The following is a 22,889-nucleotide window of genomic DNA, read 5'->3' on the forward strand; positions in this document are numbered from 1 at the left end:
AAAATTGGGTTTTGTAGGCTGGGAAGACAAGGGCGCCCTGGCTTTTGCCAAGGGGAAATTTCCAGGCTGTTTCCGAGGAAGCTGGGTTCTGGCCAAAAATCACCACTGGCACAGGACCACAAGTAACATCTGGGGTTGCAGCCCTCATTTAGGGAAGAGTGCTAATTAGTGAGGTATTTTTTGGTTTTTTAAAGGGCTGCTCCTTAAGAAGAAGGGGGGGAAAAAACCCCAAACAAACCAGTTTTGGGGCAGGAAAAGAACCTCCTCTTGGCATCCATCAAACCAGGGCTCAGATTTGGTTGTAATGTACTTCCTAACAGGATGGCATGATCAGGAGTCACCTGGCTCCAGCCTAAATAAAACCAGCTGCCTCTCAGAATTCGAAAGAACAAGGATTGAATCAAACACCCAGGTGCTGCAACCCATTTGACCTGGCACCCATACGTGCACCCAAAAGCCATGTGGTTCCTGGGGACTCTGGGTTTTGTAGGGTGGCAATAAACATGGCAGTCCTAGGAAAAGCAGTTGGCACCATCCTGGGCAATTCCCCAAACAGCTTTTTGCTTCTGAGATTTGCCCTTTCAAGACACAAGTCATTTCTTCCTTTCCAAATGGCTGTTCTAAAAAGTAGACTGACCTCAGGGATTCAAGGGAAAGTTTATCCTTTATGGTTTGAAGGGGAAACTAGAACTTAAGGAGAAATTCTGCATACGCTGCCTGACACTGCTCTAATTCCTACCTCTTCCCTCTCAGGCTTTTTTTATGTTAAGCAGCAGTTGTTCAGCTGCTCAGGGACAATCAGCCCCAGCCCTCCCCCAGCTCTGAGGCTCCATTTGTGTTGGCAAAGCTCCGATTTCAGCAGCTCTAAGAGAACAATGCATTGCTCCAAGTCTTCAGCTGAAGAAAGGAGCAGGACAGTCACTTCCACATCAGTAGCATCTGGGAGAGCTGCCAGTACACCATTATTATTAACTTGCAGGGATTTCTGCAGATTGAAACTTGCAGAAATTCTCACACACCAAAAGCAAACAGGCAGGAAGAAAAAGAACTGAAGAAAAGTAACCCCACATTTCATTGCAGCACCCTTCACTAAGAGTACAAATCAGTCCAGATGAACACATGTATTTATCTTTATTCAGTGGAAATTTCTTCCAATTCACCAAGTTATCAGTAGTTATCAGCGCTCACGAAGTTGCCTTCTGGAGGCTTGAGCAGCCATGGAGAAGCTTTGCCTTTCCAGGAGCAGCTTTGCCTTCCCAGGAGCAGCTCTCAGACGGTTGAGGTGCTCTTCCTCATCTCAGTTCATCTGTGCTAGCAGCTCTTCAAGTTCTGGTCGAGACTTTAATCGGCTCTTGAAGTCAGCTTCTGTGTGCTGTGAAGGGAGGAAAAAAACCCCACAAACAAGCAAATCAGAATCATCTCTTGAGTACTTCTTGAAATCAAAGGTGACAAACCCTTTTCCAAAGAGAATCACTTAAGAGTGGAAAAAGAAAAAAACTTGTATGTCCACTGAACCCAGAGAGCAGGAATCTGCGATGGAAAGTCACTGCAGGCTGGATCTCATGCGCAGCTCAACCTGAAGGCTGGTGGCAGAGCTGATCCTTTCTTACATCCAGCCTCCAACAGGCGCAGCTTCTGGGGGTAAAGCGCAAAGGGCAGAATGCTTCTGGCAGCAAGTGAGCACGGCAGCCACGCACACACCTGGGCTGCTCTGAAATTCAGCCTTGCAGGCTCCTCCTCACCCGGCTAACTGCTTTGGGAAAAGTTAGCAATGGCATTGTGCTCAAGAAGTCAACTGGATGCCTCCAACTCTGCCACTGCCTATCACCATAGCATCTACTTTCTTAAGAGAGACCTGCCACTCTCTCCAGAATGTCGCTGGAGCATCCCCAAGCTTTAATCTCTCTTCTGCACTGCCAGTTGTATGAAGCCAGCTTGGGTCTCTCCTCTGGGCTTCACACGTCAGACTGCAATGACTTTGCAAATGGTACAATGTCACAATATCACAGCTCTCCCTCCAGAGACAAAGCCGTCAGCTAAGATTAAAAGAGAAGAAATGGCAGCCCTAAGGCAGAGATGGGACTGTGACCAAAGCAGAGAAGATTACTGGACTCAAGATACCTTCTCCCATATTCCTTCTGGTTTTGCAGAGCTGGAGATCACTAAACATTCTTCAAAGGCCACTAAGAAGCCAACTGTGTTTTCATGTTTGAATTTAGTGTGCTGCCTTCTCTTGCCAGCCACAAAAAAAAATAAAAATATTTTAGTCCCTGAATAAACAGGGCTTCCTGGGACTGTTTTGTCTGAATGTAAAATGACAGAAGTTTAAGTATCTCCTTATGCCTGGTTCACCAGTGAGTGGAGTTCTGTCCTGAAGTCCTCAATGCCAAGAAAATTGTCGGGCCTTTCTGCAGAAAAAGCTGAACCTCTGCCAGAGCAAATTCCATCAAAACAGGGCACAGCATTTGGGTTTCCAGTCTCAGCTTTGCTACCAACTGCTCCATTAAGTTCCTGGTGATTGCCAGATATGAGGCGGCAAACCACTGTTGAAGGAAAGCGTTCCCTTTGAATTACAGGGAATCTGCAGCAGCAAAGGAAAGCAACTTGCACCTGCCAACTCCTGCAGATCTATAGGATTGGCTGGGAAGGCACCTTCTGCAGCACTAATTATAGGAGGCTAGATGGAAATTGAAACACTCATCAAGAATTAGAGTTAATGGTTTTTCACAGACCAAGTGAGGACCTGGTTCTGGGAGATCCTGGGTATCCATAAGCCCAAAGCAGACAGCAGCCTCAGGACCAGGTCTGTATTTTCGAAGCAAATTCATGTCATGTGCCATACCTGCTTCCTAAATGCAAAGCCACTGGTAAAATTCAACATACCTCTTTCACTAACAGATGGACCCCTTCAGGCTGACTGCTCTGAATGATTTCCAAGAGTATCGGAGCAAACGTTGAACTCAACCCTCTGATCTAAAAGAAGAAATAAAAGTGCTGCAGGAGCCGAACACCACATACAAAATGGACTCGTAGTAACAGCACAGAAAGAGAGTACATTTCAGTATGAGCCTGTGGCACTCAACCACTTCATTAAGAGAAGCACTCTCTGCTTCACGCGCATACATACATGGGCTCTTGCATACAGCACAGCCCAAAGCTCTCATTTCTGCTCTTCTCCATGAACGCTGTGCTTCCCGTCCCTGCCTGCATGCAAAGAGACTTAGCCATACAGGAAGATCTTAGTTTAGGTAAGACTAATACAAAGGCTTCCACCGCAAACCTACAAACCCCAACATTAAACACATGTCAACTCTCTCCAGTAGAAAAACTCTACCTTTCGGTTTAAAACATAATGCAGCAGAGGTTTAGCATATAGCAAGGGAACACGTTATAAAACAGGAAAAACTCACTTAGGAGAAATATTTATTTACCTCAACCAGTTTTACAATTTTGAAGCTGGCCTTGATACTAACATATTTTGAAGTTTCATCAAGTTTGTGCAATTGCTCATCCTTAAACATACCAAGTATTGTGCATAAAATAAATAATAAATCTTCTGGCTGAAACACATAATCTGTGAACCCCTCCTCTGCTTCTACTCTCCGAGTAACCTTTAGCAAGGCATCTCATTAGACTTCTTTGTGTTTCAATTTATGCACAAATTACACCTTTCATTTGTTCAAGGGACTTAATTCCAATTGTTAAGGGGTGTGGAGAGCTTGCGATGGGAGGTGCTGCACAAGAGCTGCAGCGCTATCAGCAAATGCCAGCTCGTACCTGGACAACCCTCTGATGGGTAGTGAGGACGGCATCCAGCTGCATTTTGGAACCTCGCTCTTCCAAGAACAGCACTTCATTGGTTTTGGTGGGCATCGCGTAGCTGCAGGAACCACAGGTCAGCGCTTACGACAGGGAGGATAGATTTGCACTACTTTACAGGAATGAATCCACCTCCAGCAGCAGAGAATGTGGAAAGAGATTAACTTTTTATGAGAAATTAATTATGCAAACAACGTATCTTGCAAATCAAGCACTGGCAGAAGGCGGGTGTTTTACTGGAAAGAGATAACGGAGAAGCCTGCAGTACAACTGCCAGCAAAAAAATGTTTCAGGTACAAACACCAGCCTGAGAAGAGAATTTTTAACTTTTTTTATAGTTGAAGGGGAGCTTTACAGCAACAGCTCTGACTTGCTTTGTAATCTGTTCATCAGGAGCAAAGCTAAAAACCACTGCTGCAATGCACCACTCAGAAGATATTATTTTCACCTCTGAATTTAAGAGGACTACAAACAAGCACTGGATCAGATCCTGCTCTCTGGTTAGCATTACTTCAGAGACCTCAGCCTCCCCATCTCCATTTCTACAGCACCAATAACAACAGGCTACAGCTTACCGCCCACATTTTACCCTACAATTGTTGCTCATAAAGGGCAAACAGTTTCTTTCTGTACATACTGAGCTCTGCACACCAAGTCCAATCCCAGGGGGCACAAGTATGATACAAGGTAATAAAGCTGAAAGTGCTATCAACAGTCTCAGGCTGGGGGATTTCCCTGCGGATGCTCTCCAGCATGTCACTGCTGACACCATTATAATTTCTTAAGTGTCGCCAGGCATCCTTCTCAAAACAAACACCCATCAGTCACCAACATGTCACGATTTTTAGTGCCATTTGGTGCAAAAGACATCACGGAGAGACTACAAGCGACTGATTGATGGACAGAGAATTTCAGATCCATGGCTGACAGTTCAGCAAAGTGCATGAACATAAAAAACCCCAAGAGTTTTAATTGGCATGATCAGGAACCAGTGTTTATACTCAGAGGTACAGTTAAAGACTGTGAGGATTCTCTGAATTTTTAAAGCGTTTTTATTCCTTACAGCAACACAGTGCTTTTCCCAGTGACTATAGCTCCTTGGGTGCACTACATACATACCAAGGAACTGTATCACGTTCCTCAGCTGCATTAAAACCAGCAAAGCTGCTCTCAGGGGTACACCTGCTTCAGAGATCTAGCGTGCAACTGAAGCACCCTCTGCTACTAAACTTAAGTAGCAGGTAGCTCTCCCATAATGTTTAGGGGTTCCCCAAGGTCATTCTAGTTTGTATAATCGGTATCGCTAGCTTACTGCACAATATATGCACAGAGCTTGGATGAAACACTATAAAGAAAAAACAGCAGCCAAAGTCAGCAATACTTAAACCTACATTCCCGGGCTCAGCACCCACAGGCTTAAGCTTTTTTCTCAAAGGAATGAAAAGTAACAGCTATTTTTCCCTTGAGATCTGTTCAGTCAGCACCTGAAAAACTCCATCTCAGTCTTCTTATACAAATAAAGCATCCAAAACTGTACTGACACACAAAAAGAGAACACAAGGAAGACGACAGAAGATTTGGATTTACATGTGGGAATCTATCAGAGATCAGATTGTGCCCTTGTCTGCAAGTTATCATCATCTACAAGAGAGAGATGACAAACACAGAGCAGTGTTCCTCGTACCTTTCGTTCACTTGAATGGAGAGTCGGTTGCAGAGTTTATGTACATATTGAGCGAAATGCTCCACGAGACACATATCATAGGAAGTCATCTGAATGTTGACATCTCCATACTCATATTCAGTCCCAACACTTATCTCTTTCATCTGCACTCTGTCCTTTCTCCTCTTTGGAGCCTGCAGTTAAAAAAAAAAGAAAAAAAGAAAAAAAGAAAAAATAGAAAGCATGTCTGTTTTGAACAAAGCTAGAAATATAAAACATTAACTCTTGCCCACACAGGAGACCACACTAGAGGTACTCTCTTCTGACAAAGGTTTACTGAACGATGTCAAACATACCACAGCCTGTCTATGCTCACTTTCCCTGACTACGAAACTGGGATAACATTATCTTAACAGATGTTCTCAAGTTGAGCAGTTCAGTTCTTGGATGGCAGCACCACAGAAGTCACACAGAAAATACGTGCACACCATGATTAATTCCTTCCAGAAGAAAAAAGGAGCAGAAAAACAAACTGCTTTTTATTTCAGTTCCTGCCTTCAAGGCAGCTGTCTAGATGAGTTATTGTTTCCTCCTTCCTCAAAAATTGTCATTTTTCCAAATTTCAGGGAATGTAAAAAGTTTAAATGCAAATAAGACCTGCTCACAATATTCTGCAGTGATTTGAAGTTGGGGTGTTAAATTCACCATTAGGAAGACATTCCTCCCTCCCAAAACTACTCTTTAACAAGAACATACCAGACAAAAGAAAGTATTTATGCAGCGTTGTGAGTGGGTAATTCATGTGACATAACACTCTTCACCAAGAGAAGTAGCAGTAAATGATTACATTATTCCTTTTTAATGATCGATCAGCCATGGAATTAGTAATACCAATGCTTAAAGCAGACTGTAAAAAGATGGGTCAGCTGAAAGCAAGCAGTAGGGGAGTTCCTATACATACCTCCTTTGGGAGCAGGTATTTAAACCTCCCAATGCCATGCGTAGGACGGGATCTGTAGTGTCTGTGGCAACTCACGAGTGCATCACCTCAAAATCAAAGCAGAGCAAACATGTTTCCAGCTGAACAGCCCTTCTCTTAGCAAACGTAAGTGGGTGCTTTGAGAGCCCCAAATCCACACTGAGGGCAAGAATTTGTCCTCAGTTCTTTGACAGAAGGCAAAGGCACGCTAACGCTGCGGCCAGTCTCTGCCCCATGCATGCAGCCTGTGCATCACAGAAAGACTGTTAAAGTTCACAGTTGGTTATGGCAAGCAGCAAATAAGGAAGGAAGAGATCAAGAGTGACTCATTTCCCAGGTGAATTCTCAGGCAAACAAAAAAAAAAAAAAGAAAAAAAAAAAAAGACTCATCAGCACCAATGGATGGTGAGGACAGTGATGAAATGTTACATGTCTCCTCTTATGCGACAGCAGTGATGTTACTACGATGGATCTGAGCCCCCCTTAAATATTAAATTTAAGATTTTAAATCCAGTCCTGTTCAAACTCAATAACCCTTGTTTTAATAAACAAAGCTCAGAACAGCAAAGAGAAACTGAATACCAAGGATCTAAACCACTTGGTTACACTTTGCCGCCACATCAAAATCTAATTCTATTTTAAATGGTGACAGCAGACTCCACCAGCTCAATAAATGTTGAAGCGGGACCTCACAGGGCTGTAAGACAGTTCCTGGGCAGTAATACAGTCAATAGCATCTGGCTGGTTTCATTCTACAGCACAACACCATGACTAGTACTAGCTACTTAGCCAAAACAGGGCAACAGAAGAAAAGGTTATTAAAAAGGTACGGAATTGGCAGAGCATCTGCTGAGGTTATGAACCAATCCAAAATTGGCTAAAAAAAAAAAAAAAAGGAGACGCAAATGCTCAAATGTGTAACGCTTTCAGTAAATGAAGTTTTGCCTTGCATTACATTAATAAGAGGCCTTACCTGCAGCACACAGTTGGCTTTCTCTGGGTGTTGCTGCTCTGTAGGAAACAAAACAATCATTAAAAGCTCTGATTTCATCCACCTGCGGAAACACAACATAGCTGGCCAATCTCCTTGAACAAAAGCTCACACCCCAAGTCCCTCAGGCACAGATAGATCCCATTAGCAAAAAAGCTTTCTCTTCTTCACATCCTACAGCCCTTCCAGCTCCCAGACACCAGCTGAAAGTCTTCCCTCCGCAATTAAAAGGTTTTCCTTGGCAAAAAGAACTTTTTTTGTCACGTATGTTTTCTGACACTGTCACTAGAAGTGACCTAGTATTTTTCATGCTTTATACCGTGGTTTACTTACTGGGTTTGATTTCAGACCTCTCACCTGCTGAGCACAAACACCTGCTTTAGCAATACTCCCTTCTTCAAGCACAGCACCTGCAATAAGCCACCATGGTCAAAATGCAGAGTATGGCAGGTACTCAGGGAGTTTTCACTGACGCTTCCCAGAATATACCCAACTGAAGCAACACCTGAGACCCTGTGAACATACTAGTAACCCTCCCAACCTCCACCCACTATCACTCCCCAGAATACCACCACAACTCAGAAGAAAAGGATGAAGGAGAAGGAAGATGATGACTGTGGTAACTTTCTCATGCATCCCCTCGCTTTGCTTCAGGATCTGACAAGTTGGGGTAGGAGGCTCTCCTCTCTGCAGTTACGCATCATGTTCATCCCTCGCATGGTTCCACCGCCTTCAGGTTGCAAGAGTCATGTGAACAACCCTCGTGCTTGTTCCAGCTCCACATGAATGGAGGGAAACTCAGCTCATCCATCACCAAGGCAGCGCAAAGCAAAGCGCTTTGCTATCACCAGGACCTGGCAGGCAGGAGCTACATCATGCCAGCTGCGGGAAATAATTAGCACCGTCCCCAAAGAGCGACCAGAGTGACAGGCAGGCGCAGGGATCCGAGGGTCCCCGAGGGCTGTGGCAAGGTGGGGGGGCTGTAATGGACCCTGTGTGGCTGGGGTGATCCCTGGGTGCCTGAGGAGGGGTAGGGAGGTGTCCCTGGGCCAGGTACACCACGGTAGGCGACCCAGAGCACTAACTCAGGGCCAGGGCCGTGTCCCCCCGAGACACAACTCCCCTCCCCCGCCCAGTCCCAGGGCCGGGCCCGGCCCACAGGTCCCCAGTCCCACAGCCAGGCCTGTTCCTCCTCCGGGGCCGGGCCTGTCCCCTCTTCCCCCGGTACCGGGCCCGGTGTCCCCCCACAGCCGGTCACGGACCGCCGGTACCTTCGGCAGCGCCGCGCTCATCCCCGCGCCTCAGATGGAGCCGCGTCCGCCGCTCCAAGCGTGCCCCACCGCGCCTCGACGCTCCCCCGCCCCGGCCGCCACAGCTCCCGCCCCACGTCCCGCCTACTGGGGGCTCCCGGGGAGGGTGACGTTATTTGAACAACTCCGCCGCTCCCGATGCCCGCCAGGCGCCGGCCTCCTGCGGAAGGAGGAGGCAGGCAGGCCGGTAATGGCGGACACCTTGTCCCCGCCGCGCCCCCCCCCAGCGGGGACGAGCGGCGCAGCCAATCCTGCTAGCTGCGGCCCGCCCATCCGCCCGCTTCTCGCACGCTGATTGGTCTTTCGCCGCGTCCATCGAGTGACGGCACGGCGGCCATGTTGAGTGTGGCCTGCGCAGCCCCGCCTTGCGCGGCCATGTCAGCGCGGCGCGGGAGCGCTGTGAGGGGGAGTGGGGGTGGAGGGCGCCCGGAGGGCAGCCAGGACCGAGCGGGCTTCAGGGGCGGGTGAATCCTCAGCCAGCTCATGTTGTCCCTGTTGGCTGTGGGACCGAGGCGGGGAATCAGCGGGCCCCAGCTCCAGCCTGGAGACAGGCCCTGAGGGGTGTGGGGGCAGCTGGGGCTGGCCTGGGCGTGCAGGCCTGAAGCAGGGCCAGACGGTCTGGTACTAAACCTGCCTGGTTTGGCCCTGCCATCTGGCACGGGCACTGCAAAGGGGGTGGTTTTTTTGCAGTTGCAGAGGCAGGGCTGGACCTTACCCTGTAGACAAAATCTGTGTAATGGGCCAGGGTTGGCTGTGTCCATGCTGGCAGGCCGCCACAGGCCTTAAAAATGAAGGAGTGTGTCAGCATGAGGTATTTGGGCCCCATGCAGACACACTTTCTGCTTGAGGGGGAAGCAAAGACAAACACCCCTTTCAGCAGCAGACTGCTCCCTCTGAGGGCAGAGTGGATCCTGCCTTACTGCCACTGCTTTGATCCCAGCTGCTGCCTGGAGGCATTTCCTTAAATGTTAAGTGGGAAGACTGTAGGAAGGATGGACTGACAAGAGACCTCCCTGAATTGCAGCATGTGTTTCCCAGTGGAAGAGGAGGTGAGCAAGGAGGTCTGCCTGGCAGACCAGGGTAGGAAGAGATGGGTGCTGTGTGGCCCTGTGCCCCCCAAACCTGGTAGTCTGGAGCTGGCTTGGGAAAACCCATGCTGTTGCAAAATGCCCCTTCCTGTCTCTTCAGCCCTCCTCATCTTCACCAGGCCATCTCCAATACAAACCTTCATTTCTCCTAGGCTCTTCCCCACTCTCTTCTCTCCTGCCTGGCCCCAGTTTCCCCCTTCTTGTGTGGCAAATACTCCTGCCCATTTTTCTGAGCCCCTGTCTTAGAGCTGTCCATCCTGGGCAGCAGCTGCCTGGCAACTTGATTTCAAGCCAGGATTTCTACCTCTGCTGACTGATGGCTGCTTCAATTGCTTTTAGCTGGAGCTGTCGGTGCTCATGATGGACTTTCTCTCTCCAGTTCATCTGGTTCATTGACATGGCAACTCTGCTGCAGACTAGACTCATGCATTTAATTCTGCTCCGTGATCCACCCTGCCAGGGCCTGTCCTGCATTTCTGGGTGCCTGGAGCTCCCGACACACACCTGACACCTCAGACATTCATCACCATTGCCATCTGGTGCATGGAGAGGAGAGAAGGACCATGAGAGGATAAGGTTTGCCTGACAGAAGAGCCTGGGCGGGCTCTGTACTGTGCACAGGCCCGTGCTGTCTCCTCCACCCGCTCAGTGCATGGGGGAAGCAGAGGGTATCTGCACCACCTTTGCTCTTTGCCATGTTTCGCAAAGACACGGGCTCTCAGCTCTGAGCTGTCTTTTTGTGGCACTCCCCGGACACGACAAAGCTGCTTATGTGGAGTGGATGTTGTACTGCCCTTTGATCTCACCTCGCAAGCCCCAGGCAGGGCCACCCTGGCAATGACGCTTGTTTGATAACTCTGGGGTGCTTTGAGCAAGGAGCACTGTGTGAGTCTGATCCGGCTTAAGACCAGCACTCCCATTGCAGGAAAGGTGGGCTTTCTGCGCCTGTGAACTTTGAAGCCCTGGAGGAAATGCTGTGCTTGAGGAGAGGCGTCTGTGACTGGAGGGGACTGGCTGGGCCTGCATTTGTGGCGGGAGGCCATGATGGGCACCGCAATTAAGAGCAAGTTGTGCTCAGAATGACCTCTTGTTCTGTGACCTCAAATGCTGTGTGCTTAATCTTTCAGCCACCCAAAAAATGTGGCTGAGGAGGAAGCATTGCCCCAGACTGTGTTTGGGGTACAGCAGTCACATATTGCAGGAATCCCCCTCCCAATGACCGTCATTGTCCTACATGTCTCAGTGAAAAACAAGTCTTTCTCTTCACTCCTGAGTTTCTCTGACATCTATCATAGATGGATACATTTTAAGGCCAAAAGGGACTGTTAAATCATGTAATTTGGTCTCCTGCGCATTGCAGCCTGTAGATTTCCGCTGACTTACAGCTGTATGGAAACAGATCACTCCTGTTTCGATGAAAGCATCTTTCTCATAAAGGCTCCTGCTCTTGATTTTCCCTGGATACAAAGATAGTGCTGCTCTTGACAGCCTGTTCTGGCGGCTGAGCACCCTCTCACTTAAAAATGTGGACCTTATTTCCAACGTGAATGTGCCTCGGCTTCAGCTCCCAGCACCAGTCCTTACTGTGCCTTTCTTTGACTAATGAATCGTTTCACAGCCAGGTAACCGAATCCCTGTTTGCGGGAGCACAACCTGCCTTTTTGTGACATTTAGAAAAAGAAGCAAAGGCATTTCTTTCCCCCTCAGCTGTAGAAACACAAACCACCCCTTTTCTGTACTGCACTAAAAAAACCCAGGGAGCTCTTCTTCTGTCTCAAGGCTCCCCCGGCTGCTGAGGGGCCCAGGCCTTGCTGGAGGGATTATTTCATCCATCTTCTGCTTTGCTGCAGATTTCTCCCTGTCATGTAGCTGGATGTGCCCTGTCAATGACCCAGTGTGGTGCACACAGGTGCTGGCAGAGGTGATACTCGAGCGGTTTGCGACCTATGCATAAGGTTGTGGCAGGGCCCCTGCCCCTTCTCAATCCGCTCTCTATTGTGCTGTCCAGAGGAGCAAAGCTGTCCTAGGAGAGTTGAGATCCAGCACCTGAAAGTCTTCACTGCTTTTTGGACTTGTCCAATTAAAAAACCAAAAACTGTTTAAATATAGCTTAGAAGAAAACCTTTGATCTGCGTGTCTCCTTTTTTACCTTCTGCGGCGCTTTTTAGGACCATGCCTAAGGCCCGCAGGAGTCAGCAGGATGATCCCCCCTGGCTTCAGTAAGCGGAGGCAGGTCCCTGAATTGCTTTATCTTGAAAGCCTCATCCATATCCCCTGCCGGTCCCTTGGGCTGAAACCTCTTTGGCAGGAAACGCAGGAGTGTTTCCTTTGCTCAGCACGAAGAGATGCTGAGCCTGAGCAGAGCTTTTGTGACAAAAATAATTATTACTAACAGTCAAGACTTCTCCGTGGTAGAGAGCCCTTGTTTTCCCTGGGATTGGTGGGAAAGATCCCTGAATGACATGTCAACAAGGACAATATATGTATATAAGATGATAGTGAAATTATTTAAGTAGGTCTCTGCCAATCTGGATTCCCTTTCCCCATGGTTGGGAGAGCAGCCGTGGGACCGATGCCACAGCAAGGGGGAAATGCTCCCAAATGCCGGGTGCAAGGCTGAATGCGAGCTCCTGCACATATCTTTATTAAAACTTAGTTAAATTTAATTACCTTATTAAAGACATGTTTTCTCTTTCAGTTCACTGGCAGTTCAAGACCTGGAAAAAAAACTCCAAACCTTGGAGAAGCAGTTAATCATGTTGAGGGAGTACAAATGAAATGAGCAGAAATAGAAAGCGTAGACCATTTGGTTTTCAAAATGCTGTTGAATTCTGCACCTGGATTGCAGGCATCGCTAAGAGGCAAAACTCATATCCCAGAACAAGATCCCTGAAGTGGGAAGGTTCAATGAGTGTTTTCATTCAGCAGGCAGTGACGGAGCACGGAGACCATGGCTGGAGATGCCAAACGAAGGATGTTCATGGCTGAGGATGACCTACCTGTAAGCAAATCCTTGCTGAGAGCCTGTGCCCCCTTCGGCTACATGGAGCATTTACAAATCCAGGACAGCAGGTCATGTGGAGATGGAATAATACTGGTTTCAACCCATGATCTTTTACAAGGAGGAGACCAAGAGTTTGCGTGTGGTGTCCCCATAGCAGAGGAAATGTAGCCCTTGGGCCTTGGAGAGGAAGGTGTGAGAGGGCACAAGAGAACAAAATTCACTGAGCAGCTACATTTAGATGAACTAAATGAATGGTGGATGCCATTTCTCTGACCATCAGAGCAGAGAGGCTCTAGAACAATCTCCCAGATGGGAAAATGGTGGAAAACCTACCCATTTCCAGGTGGAAAATAGCCCATGGAGTATTATTTGGATCTTGTTGAGTGGATTGCAAGAGATTTGCACCAACATCAACGTGAATACAACCATGGGGTAGGAGCCACAGACTGCGGAGGGCTCTGTCATTGAGCACATTCTTGTTCCAGTTGAGATATTCCTGGGAGCAGCAGGCAATGCCAGCACCAACTGAGGGCCCGGGAAGCCCCAGGGCGGTGAGCGCTTCTGAAAAATCACATTTTCCCTTCAAATTTGAGCAAGAGAGTACTGATCAGTGTGGGATTGCACCAGCGTGGCAATGGAGGGAGGAAGACTATGTGGAAAAGAGATGTCCTGAAGCCAAGGTTTAAACAGAAGCATCCTGGATGCAGCTGGGAGCCTCTTCATGCCCTGAAGCTTGAAGGCAAACTGAGCTAAATGGGGAGAAAAGGGCAGAAAACAGCTAAAGGGAGGGCTAGCCTGCAAGTGGGGTTCTAACCTCTCTGCTAGGCAGGGAGGGAGCACTGAGCCATTTCCGAACGACAGCCCCAGCCACTGCAAAAGGATGAGAGTGGGAATCTCTGACCTCCCCGGGAAATGTCACCCTGATGGGAGGGAACTGCTGGGGACATTCCGGAGTGTCCCCAAGAGATACTCCTCTAAAGGAATATCCGTACCAGTTTAGAATTAAGCTTTTGGTCTTAAGAACTCTGCTGGTTCTTCCCTTGAGCTCAGCTGGGCTGGGTGCATCTGTGTGAAAATTTCTTGAATTGATTACTGCTTATGAAGAAGTCTGTCTTTAATTAGGGATCGCTTAACTTGGAGAGTGAGTTCAGGGAACTCAAGGACAGCTGTACTGGGCAGGTGGTGTTTGTCTTGAGCTCCCTGAACAAGCAAGATATGAGCAGCAGCATCCAGACAATAAAACATCGTGTGTGGCTATGTCATGACGGTAACTCCACCACGCTCAGGTGTCTGGCCAACATCCCTGGCGTGTGTGAACCTCACGAACCATGACATAGTGCACACCTGCACTTAGCCTATTTTTTTTTATTTACATACACTAGGTGTGTAACTGAGTATTAAAGGTGGGCGAGCTCCGGGACTGGGCAAGAAGCCTCACCTACAGGTGGATGCACCATGCAGGAATTTTCCCAGTTACTGAGAGATTCCTGGCACTGGCTGCAACAGGGCTCCCAGCTGAAGGGATGTTAAGGTGGAAATTGGTGATGTGATCCTTTTCTTAGTCTCTCTAACACTTTGCAGTAATGTCTTGATGCTTCGCTGCTATTGCTCTTTTATCATATTGTGCATAATAACTAGTACTGTTTTTTTAATCATATTGCATGCTGTTTTCTTTATTATATTGTAATATAATAAACTGCATTTATTTTTGTATTTGATTTGGAATTCATTTTTGCTTAGTATCCAGTCAATCCGCAAAACAGCGTCCTGCAACCATTGATTAGCGCTGATGCCAAGGACTGTATAGACAACATGATGAAAAGGGTTTTTAACTGCGGCTGGGAAATGAGCATGAGCTCCTGTAGCAGCCAAACTTGGCCAAATCCATGCCGAAAAAACCCAGGGGCAAAGCTCCATCAGTCCAGGCAGAGTTTGACCTGTGGGTCCGGATGAGACCATGTCTGGGTGCAAAGGAGAGGCTTCGTCTGATGACAGACAGCAATAAATAGCAGCACCCACAGCCCAGATCCTTTTCGGAAGCGCCCGTACCCCATCTGCCCCAGCCCTGTGTGTCAGGGGGCCTCTGGAAGCTGAGTTGGTGGCACAGCCTGTGGGTGCGTGGCCCCAGCCTGGCCTTGCATGGTGGCCTGGGGGAGGCGGTCCGGTGTGGGTGGCTGCAGTAGGAAGGGATGCGTGGGGAGCACCCTCGCAGCTCAGAGGGTGCCTTGGGAGCTGAGCAACGCTGCGGGCAGAGCCCGTGCACCCCGCCTTTCCACACAAACACACACTCTGCAGCTCGGCTGCTTCAGGGAGCAGGATTTCCCCCCAACGCCCAGGCCACCCAGGCAGCCATCGTTAGGCTCCAGAGTGATCGCATCCACAGCTCAGCAGCAGGACACCAAGCCCCGCCTCCTTCCCACCTTTCCCCCTCCCCTCCCGCCGTGATTAGCCCGACGTAAAGAGTGGGCGGGGCGAGGGGCACACAGCGCGACGTGCCGCGAGGGGCGGGGCGGCGGCGCGCGTGCGTGGGGCGGGCGGCCGCTGTGTGAGGCGCCGAGCGCGCGGGGGAAGGAGCCCGGCCCTGAGGGGAACGGCAGCGGCGGCGGCACCTCACCCAGCCGGCTGCGCCTCGCCGGGGTTGCGAGCCCGGCCTCAGAGCCCTGCCCGCCGCCTGCCTTCGCCGGGGAGTGGTGGGGCGGAAAGAAGAGTGTGAGAGCGGCTGCGGGTCCCGCCGCGGGGAGCGGAGCGAGCGCGGGGCGGCGGAGGCTCCTCCATCATGTCGGCGGGCGGGGACTTCGGCAACCCGCTGCGGAAATTCAAGCTGGTGTTCCTGGGCGAGCAGAGCGGTGAGTCACCGCCCGGCCCGGCTCGGTCCGGGTCTCCCTCACACAGCGGTGGCGGGGCGGGCTCCTCCCTTCCCACCCCCACCCCCCCTCGCCGCGGCGGACCCACCCTTATGGGGGCTGGGGTCGCACCTGAGGGAATCCCCCCTGCTTGTCGCCCTCCGTGGGGCGCCCCGCTGTGCCGTAACCCCACATTATGAGGGGAACGGGGGTCTGCCGCCACCCCCCCCCCCCCCCCCCGCAGCTTTCCGTGGGGTGGGGGGCAGCCTCGGGGCGTTTGCCTCCCCCTTGCAGAGGCTGCCTTGTGGTCGCTGCACCCTCAGTGACAGGGAGAGATCGAGCGTCGGTCAGCTATGGTTAAAAAAAAAAAAACAACAAACAACAAGCAACAAACCACCAAAACCCAGCGGCCACATCTCCAGAAACAGTTGCTGATTCATTTGATCTCAACTCCTCCGTTTTTTTGGGGGCAGGAGTCTCAATCCCTGGTGTTTTCTGTGTAAATATAGCATTTTTTGAAAATGGAGTTATGTCTTGGCAAAGCGGATCCAATGCTCTAAATATTTAATTCAGTCAATGAGATTTTTTTTTCCTTCCCTGTCTTTGGAATAAAAAAAAATAAAAAAAAAATCCCGAACGATGTCTTCTTCCTCAGCAGAAGGCCTCTATCTCCAATATTGCATTTCAAATCTTTCACTTTGGAGAGTTTTCTGAAAAAATGCTGGTTTGTCAGATGCTTTGTGTAATCCTGGTCAGATATTGAGTGATCTTTGACATAATGAGTAGGTGCAAGATATTTTCTGGCTCGGGGTGGGGTATTTGCTCCCTCAGCCACCTTTGGTCTCTGTGTGGTAGGAGATGATGAAATACTAGTCGTCCGTCTTTTTTTTTTTTTATTTTTCTTCCCTCTCCCCCAAATGACTTACATCTTGGTGTTACATAGATGAGCTCGGTGATAAGACTGCTCTTAAATCATTTACCTATACATTGATGGTTTCCTTTAGTCTGTCTCTTTCATCCTTTTTAAAAAATTATTTTATTTTTGGGGATTGGAACAGCTCCCCTTCATATTAGGGATCCAGGGACCACAAGTTCAACTTGCCTTTGGTGGGTTTTTTTTTGGGGGGGTAAGTCACCTGATCTACTTGGTGAGGTGCTATTTGGCCAGCCATTTTATGAGGATTTTGGAAGAGGGTCATGTGTAGAAGATGCTCGTTTGTTTGGTTTTTTTTTTTTCCAAGCTGTTTGATAGCAGGAATCTTAAGTATTAACTGCATATTTGCAAAACGCTTGGCTTCTTTTACTGTATTTCTGAGCTTTGATTTCATGAAGCTTTTCGAATACCTCCATGGAAGGTTGTAGCACCTCGTGCAGATCTTAAATCTCAGCAGCTCTCAGTTTACACGTGGATTTCTTGTCTGTCTGTTCTAACATCAGATACCTGCTTTTTCTAGTCTCAGTCACTTTTTTCTCTCTCAGCTAATCATCTGTGTGTTTATACTGGAAGGTTTTAAATAATTCCTGTTCATAGCATCAAATCTGGGGAGGAGAGAAGGGGTTTTATGGTTATAGTGTAGCAAAATACTCCTGACTAAATGTACATAGCACTGCAACTGCTGTCTTGACTGTAGCTTATTGGGTGGGTTAAAGCTGATTTGAATCTAGTTGGTTAGGGCCTGGCTAGCAGCTGTGGTGTGGGTTTCAGACCTGCCTTTGTCTTGGATCCTGGGCGATGACTCCGTTACTGATCTGCGCTGAACTCGATGCTAAATGTGGTGATGCCGATAGCCCTTGGTGTGTCCATACAATCCACGGGCGCTGCAGCGAGGGCATGCTCCAACACAGTGCTTGGATGATTCTTGTCTTCGATGGAGAAGTGTCTGTTTCTGAATTTGGCTTGAATCTCTTCAGATAGTGCTGTCATGATGTCATTCTCTGTAATTTTTTATTTTTTTACTGTCTGTAGGGTGAATAGCTCCCACTACAAATGGCTCCTGGAAGAATAAATGCGCTAATGTTCTTCTGTATGATGGAGATATTTACAGAACAGTCTCTGATGCTGCAAAGGGAGTTTGAGTGGGCTTTGCTTACATGTTGTTCTTTGTTTTGAAGGGTAAGAGAAATGTAGAAATAAAGTTTTTATGGTAGCAGCTTTCATAAATTAGAAGATCTCTTTGTACAACTGTTGCACTGGATTGCTGCATTTTCTACCTGTTTAACTAAAAGGTGATCTGCCTTGTTGGAAGGCCATAATTAAAGATAATCCTACTGCTGCTGGTAGGGAGGCTGAATGCTTCTGTTTCATTTAGTTTGGGGACTTCACAATGACAAATGAAATGTTATAAAGGGCTACAATGTCAATTAGCTGCCTCGGCAACCAAAGCTGGCTAATATCAGACATTCTGTGCTGACTGTATATAGTCATCTCAATAAATGGGTATGTTATGGCTAAGAAATTCTTAACTGGAGTTCATTACTGTGCAGGCTTTACAACCCTTCCATGCAGTTGTGTGAGCAAAGATGGTATCATTCCATGGGAGATCTGGGAGCATCTCTAGACGTTTTATTCTTATTTGAAAGTGGATGTGATAGCTGATTTTTGCTGGTATCCTCAGCCATATTGTGGGAGTTCAGTGCCGTATACCTAGGCATTTGTGTGGACTGCAGTGATTCTTCCTAGTTATGCTGCTCACCGCTAGCTGCAGATTCTTTTTCCTGTGCTAAGATACTGACTTTTTTTTTTTAAGAGCCTTCTTTCCTTGCTCCCTGACCCCCCAAAATCTTCTTGTCTCCCATGTCTGTTACTCACATTGTCTGCCTTTTCTGCCTTTATTGCACCAACTCCTTGAGTGCTCAGTGCTGTGGTGAGCAAGCTGACACACTGCTGCAGCGCTCTATCCTTGGGTCCTGCTAGTGCTGCTTGGTTGGTGGGGTGTGTTGGCTAAATGACATCAGGTCACTCACGGTTCCTTTTGGGATTTACTGCAAGTCATTGCCTCTCAATAGCAATACTGCTGTTGTGTTCCCCACGCCCCTCCCCAGCTGAGCCTGGATACTTGCCGCATGGACAGTGGATTCATCACGAGCCTGCAACATAATCTGTGTCCAGCTAGAAGAAGCTTCTCTTTCTTTCTCTCATTTTTCTTATTTTTAACTTGTAGTGCAAGGATATAGCATTGGTTGGCTAGCAAGAAGGCAACTTCACCAGTGCTTGTCTTAATTGAATTACTTTTCTAAATGATGGAAGATTATACAGAGTTTAGCAGTTTTAAACATGCTAATCTTTACTGAAAAGGCAGAGAGCTCTGTGCTGAGGGATTAGATGAAGTTATTGGGGGGTGAGGGGGAAGTATGTTTCTTACTGCCTTTGATCTTGTTTTATCAGGTGATTTTCATCAGTGCTAATGGCTCAAGTTTAAGAAATTCTGATTTCTGGGTCACATTGGTTAGTGTACACATCACCTGTGTTAGGGTAGCTCAATAGTAAATATGGTATATATTCAAATATTAGTAACATCTTTAGTTCTGTCTTACATAGGAACACCTCTGCTTCTTAATACGTTGATTTTTTGATCAAGAGCAGAACTGAATGCTGGGGCACCGCAACAGAAATAATCTTTTGTCATGTGGGTTTATGCTGTAGCTTTTATTGGTGAGCAAGTCTGAAGGGCATGAATATTACAGAAAGCAAAATAAGTCCCTGTTGTCTTTCTGCTGACGTTTCTGCATTGCATAAAATCTTAAAGAATATTAGAACTAGTTAGCATATTTTATCAGGAACAGAGATTTTTAATATTGAAAACATAAGTACAGTGTAATAACTTGTGAAATATGATGGTTTGGAAACCACTAATGAACTATACTGTTGCATAACAGTGTTGGTACAGGCACTGCTGAACAGTGTGATGGGTCTTATTAGATAACTGGAGAACTGCAGGTAGTTTGTGTGTAACACGAAGCTGGTGTAACACTGGTCACAGTTCAGCCTGTCTGCAGAGACTGGCATGCCTGTGCAACTTAAAACTCCCTTCTTTCTAGGGAATTCTCGGCGTTACAAGCTCTGGAGAACTGTCAATTTGTCCCACTGGTGGTTTAAAATCTTATCCTCTTCCCTCCTATTAATTTCCTAATGTCTTGGTTTTCCTGTGGCCAGGTCTTCAGATATTTGGGTTTATATTTGGACTGTGTGCGTTCTCCATGAGTTGCTAAACTTAATTTTCTTGGTGCATCTGGAGGCTGAATATTGTCCCTGTTCCTCCTTTTCTCCATGTCTGAAAGAGCCCTCCCTGTAGCAACATCTGGAAGAAGCACCTCACACTTGGGGGAAAAAGACTTAAATGTTTTGTGGTGCCTGTTTTCATGGTGCCTTTTGATCCCTGTCTATTTGTGGAAGCCTCTGAAGCAGCTAGATCCTTTCTTCAAAGGGAGTAGTTGTGCCTTTTTGCTCTTTGGTATGTTTTTCTGTCTGTATCCGAGAAATATTTTGTGAACTAGGAAGAAGATCTTCTTATTCCTTGAGTTTAAAATAATGGATTTTATATCTGCAGCTGCTGAGGTGTTTGGTGGTACTTGGCACTCTCCTAGCACATGATCCAGGTTCTACAAAGCTGAAGCTGTAAATGGGACTAACAGAGAAACAAAGGTGAGGAACCTCTTCTGAGGCCACCTTAGCACAAGATCTACTATTTGGAAATTATCAAAGCCAACAGCCATTCTTCTTGACTTCACTGATTGTTAGAAATCTGTCTTCTGTGATTGGTTTGTGAGGAAGTAGCTACCTTCCTATTTATGTGATAATTTAATCCAGGTGTTTAAAGGCATCTGTTGTGTTCATGCATGTACAAGTACCTGTTGTATATGCTGCTGATTAAAAAAAAAAACCCAAACCAACAAACTGAAACAAGCAAGTGAAACCTCTCAATGGCTCAGAAGAAATGGAACCATCAGATTTTTCCAGACAACCTCCAAAACTCACCTGAGTCCTGTAACCTGCAAGAACGGTTACCTTGTGACAGAGGAAGGTTTCTGAAAGGGTATGGGAACTCTCATACATCTCTTTTCGTATGGAGCAGGCTAGGACAAGACTAAAAGTGTTATTTTAAAAATTAACTGATATAATCAAAATGATTGTTTGACGCATTAGTATAAATTGTTTATGGAAGTAGTGTAAATGAAAAACGTGGCAACAAACAGTAGTCAAAATACAGACTGGCAGTGTAAGTAGAATTTTTCAGGTCTGTTTTCTTGATTTATTTACTGAGCTTACACAAAGTTGAAAAGCTAAATGGATTCTTTGTTTTCCCCTCAGCATAAAACAAACTCCTCTGGCTCTAATATATTGAAGGGCCCAAGGACAGTGAACAATTGAATCTATTACTTTACATCGGCTATTTTCTTCTATGTTCAAAATGTGATGGGCTAAATCTGTTTTGGAATATATGCATAACATTAACTTAAGAAAAATTGGACTTTTTTTCTGTTTCAGTAGTATTTAATTTACACAAATGCAGCCTAGTGGATCACAAAAAAGAAATGCTAATCTAGGAAGCGACTATTATATGAAACCAAATCTAAATTTTTTTCATTTGTGTGAACTATTTAATGGTTCAGTAAATTGGGGGGGGCAAGGTATGTATGTATATTGTACTTGGAAAAAACTGAACTTGGTGCAAAGGCCATACTGAGTGGCTGAGTTCCTTTTGAGGTGGAAGTCGCTTCTCATTGGTTGTCAACCAGTAAAATTACCAACTTATAACCAACTCTAAATGCAAAGCGATGTCAAAATCGGGGGTTTAAGGGGAAAGACTTCCTACCCTGATGTTGCATGCAGCTCAGTGCGACTAAAAAACATGCTGCTGAAACCTCCCCTTGGATATGTTGGCTTATTCTGTGTGCCTCTGAGTTCTTGAGCCCCTGGCTTGCTTCTGGCTGCCTCCTGTCGTGTCTGTCAAACAGTTTTCAAATTAGGAAGGAATTCCTTATTCAACTGTACAGCACAATAGTGACATTTGTTTAATTTGACTTTTTAGAACAAGGACGTAACTTTCCTTTTTTTGTTCCCTGTTAGCACGTTCTTTCTGCTGGACTGCTGTAAACCACAGCAGGTCAGTGCTGCCAGAATGCGAGGGCACAGTTTCCCAGTCTGCTGTATGATTTGAAAAGATTTCTTGGACTTCGGGCATACCCAGTGTGATGCTAACTGGTTTAGTTACCGTGCTCACAGGGGAGGTTGAGGAGTGCATTGTGTCATGTCCTGAAGTTTAGCTTTTGAAGTATATTTACAAAGCCAGACACAATATCCTTGAGACTCTTGGTACTGATAAGAACCAGTTAAAGAGAGTATGTGCACCAGAGTCTCTCCTTCTCTTAGGGTGTTTTTTGTCCATGTTGTGACTTCCTCCTTTAGTTCCTTCACAAAGACAAGAGCTGGAACAGTGTGCTGGAGTCTTAACTGGTAACTGCAATCAAATCCTGCTTGACCTTGGCTGCTTTCATAAGTGCAGGTGCCTGGCTAAGTGCAGGTGCATGCTGATACCACCCATGGTAGTTGCTTCCATTTTAATGCATAGAGTTGGGGCACACTTTTGAAGTTTCCATGAGCTGACATGCTGCCAGTATCCCCTGGAGATGCTACACAGCTATTCTGAGATTTGCAGGCTCGTAGTGTTCTCTCATCCAGACATGTGTAGGTGTCGTCAACACACAGAATTAAGGCTTTGGTTTAAATCTAAACCATATTTGCCCAGAACTGAAAGAGTTGGGAAGAAATACTGGAGCAATGCGGATGAACAGGTAACTTATTTGTCTTCAGATGTGGCCAAACTGGCCATGTCAGTGGAAGGTGCAGGTAAACCTGCTAATGAGAAAATGTTCTTAACTTTCACTTGGTCTCTTATGTCTTGAATTGTGGCCACTTAAACCTCTTCACTGTTAAACGCCTGCGACCATATAAATGAATGCCATTTATCCTGCTAAGTGGTGTTTTTTAATGATTTGCTTCTAGGAGAGCAATTGGCAATTGCTGCAGCAGCAACAACCCCCCACCCCCCATTTCTGTAATTAAAGCAGAGACCAGTTTATTCCATGCTTCTAAATGTTTCCTGCTACGCTTCCTGTACTTGCCTCTGTCTAGGTTTGAGTTACAGCCAGTTCATTTTCTTAATGTTCTTGATAGGTGCAACACAAAGGGAAG

General features: G+C 46.9%; 2 protein-coding genes and 1 long non-coding RNA gene across 4 annotated transcripts in view; 2 read left to right on the top strand and 1 right to left on the bottom strand.

The window, feature by feature from the left end:
- Nucleotides 1-1,112: 1,112 nt before the first annotated feature.
- On the bottom strand, nt 1,113-8,981 carry MRPL48 (mitochondrial ribosomal protein L48). The gene is made up of 8 exons (XM_056329154.1): nt 8,724-8,981; nt 7,810-7,862; nt 7,435-7,472; nt 6,444-6,529; nt 5,504-5,676; nt 3,778-3,880; nt 2,884-2,973; nt 1,113-1,372 (listed from the first exon to the last, which is right to left on the bottom strand). Exons 1-8 carry the CDS (start codon nt 8,742-8,744, stop codon nt 1,298-1,300), a joined length of 639 nt encoding a protein of 212 aa, XP_056185129.1. The 5' UTR covers nt 8,745-8,981; the 3' UTR covers nt 1,113-1,297.
- Nucleotides 8,982-9,145: 164 nt separating this feature from the next.
- Nucleotides 9,146-14,572, top strand: LOC130145159 (uncharacterized). The gene is made up of 2 exons (XR_008820392.1): nt 9,146-9,811; nt 12,549-14,572. It is a non-coding gene; the product is annotated as an uncharacterized LOC130145159 (long non-coding RNA).
- A 792-nt stretch (nt 14,573-15,364) lies between these two features.
- RAB6A (RAB6A, member RAS oncogene family) overlaps nt 15,365-22,889 on the top strand; it is a 65,283-nt gene continuing 57,758 nt past the window's right edge. Inside the window, exon 1 of one of the 2 annotated variants that reach the window (XM_056327665.1) lies at nt 15,365-15,700. In XM_056327665.1, coding sequence (XP_056183640.1) covers nt 15,631-15,700 — 70 coding nt within the window. In that variant the 5' untranslated portion in view covers nt 15,365-15,630. The remainder of the gene's footprint in view (nt 15,701-22,889) is intronic. The other variant, XM_056327664.1, reaches the window with a different exon arrangement.

The sequence above is a fragment of the Falco biarmicus genome, chromosome 2 (assembly GCF_023638135.1).
Source record: "Falco biarmicus isolate bFalBia1 chromosome 2, bFalBia1.pri, whole genome shotgun sequence".
NCBI lineage: Eukaryota > Metazoa > Chordata > Aves > Falconiformes > Falconidae > Falco > Falco biarmicus.

Bases quoted from the DNA above. Each gene is read 5' to 3' on its own strand.
- MRPL48 (XM_056329154.1), bottom strand. From the start codon at position 8,744: ATGAGCGCGGCGCTGCCGAAG. The intron at 6,530-7,434 runs GTAAGGCCTCTT...TTTGATTTTGAG, and splicing joins AAGCCAACTGTGTGCTGCAG to GTGATGCACTCGTGAGTTGC. The intron at 1,373-2,883 runs GTATGTTGAATT...CTCCCTTCACAG, and splicing joins TCCATCTGTTAGTGAAAGAG to CACACAGAAGCTGACTTCAA.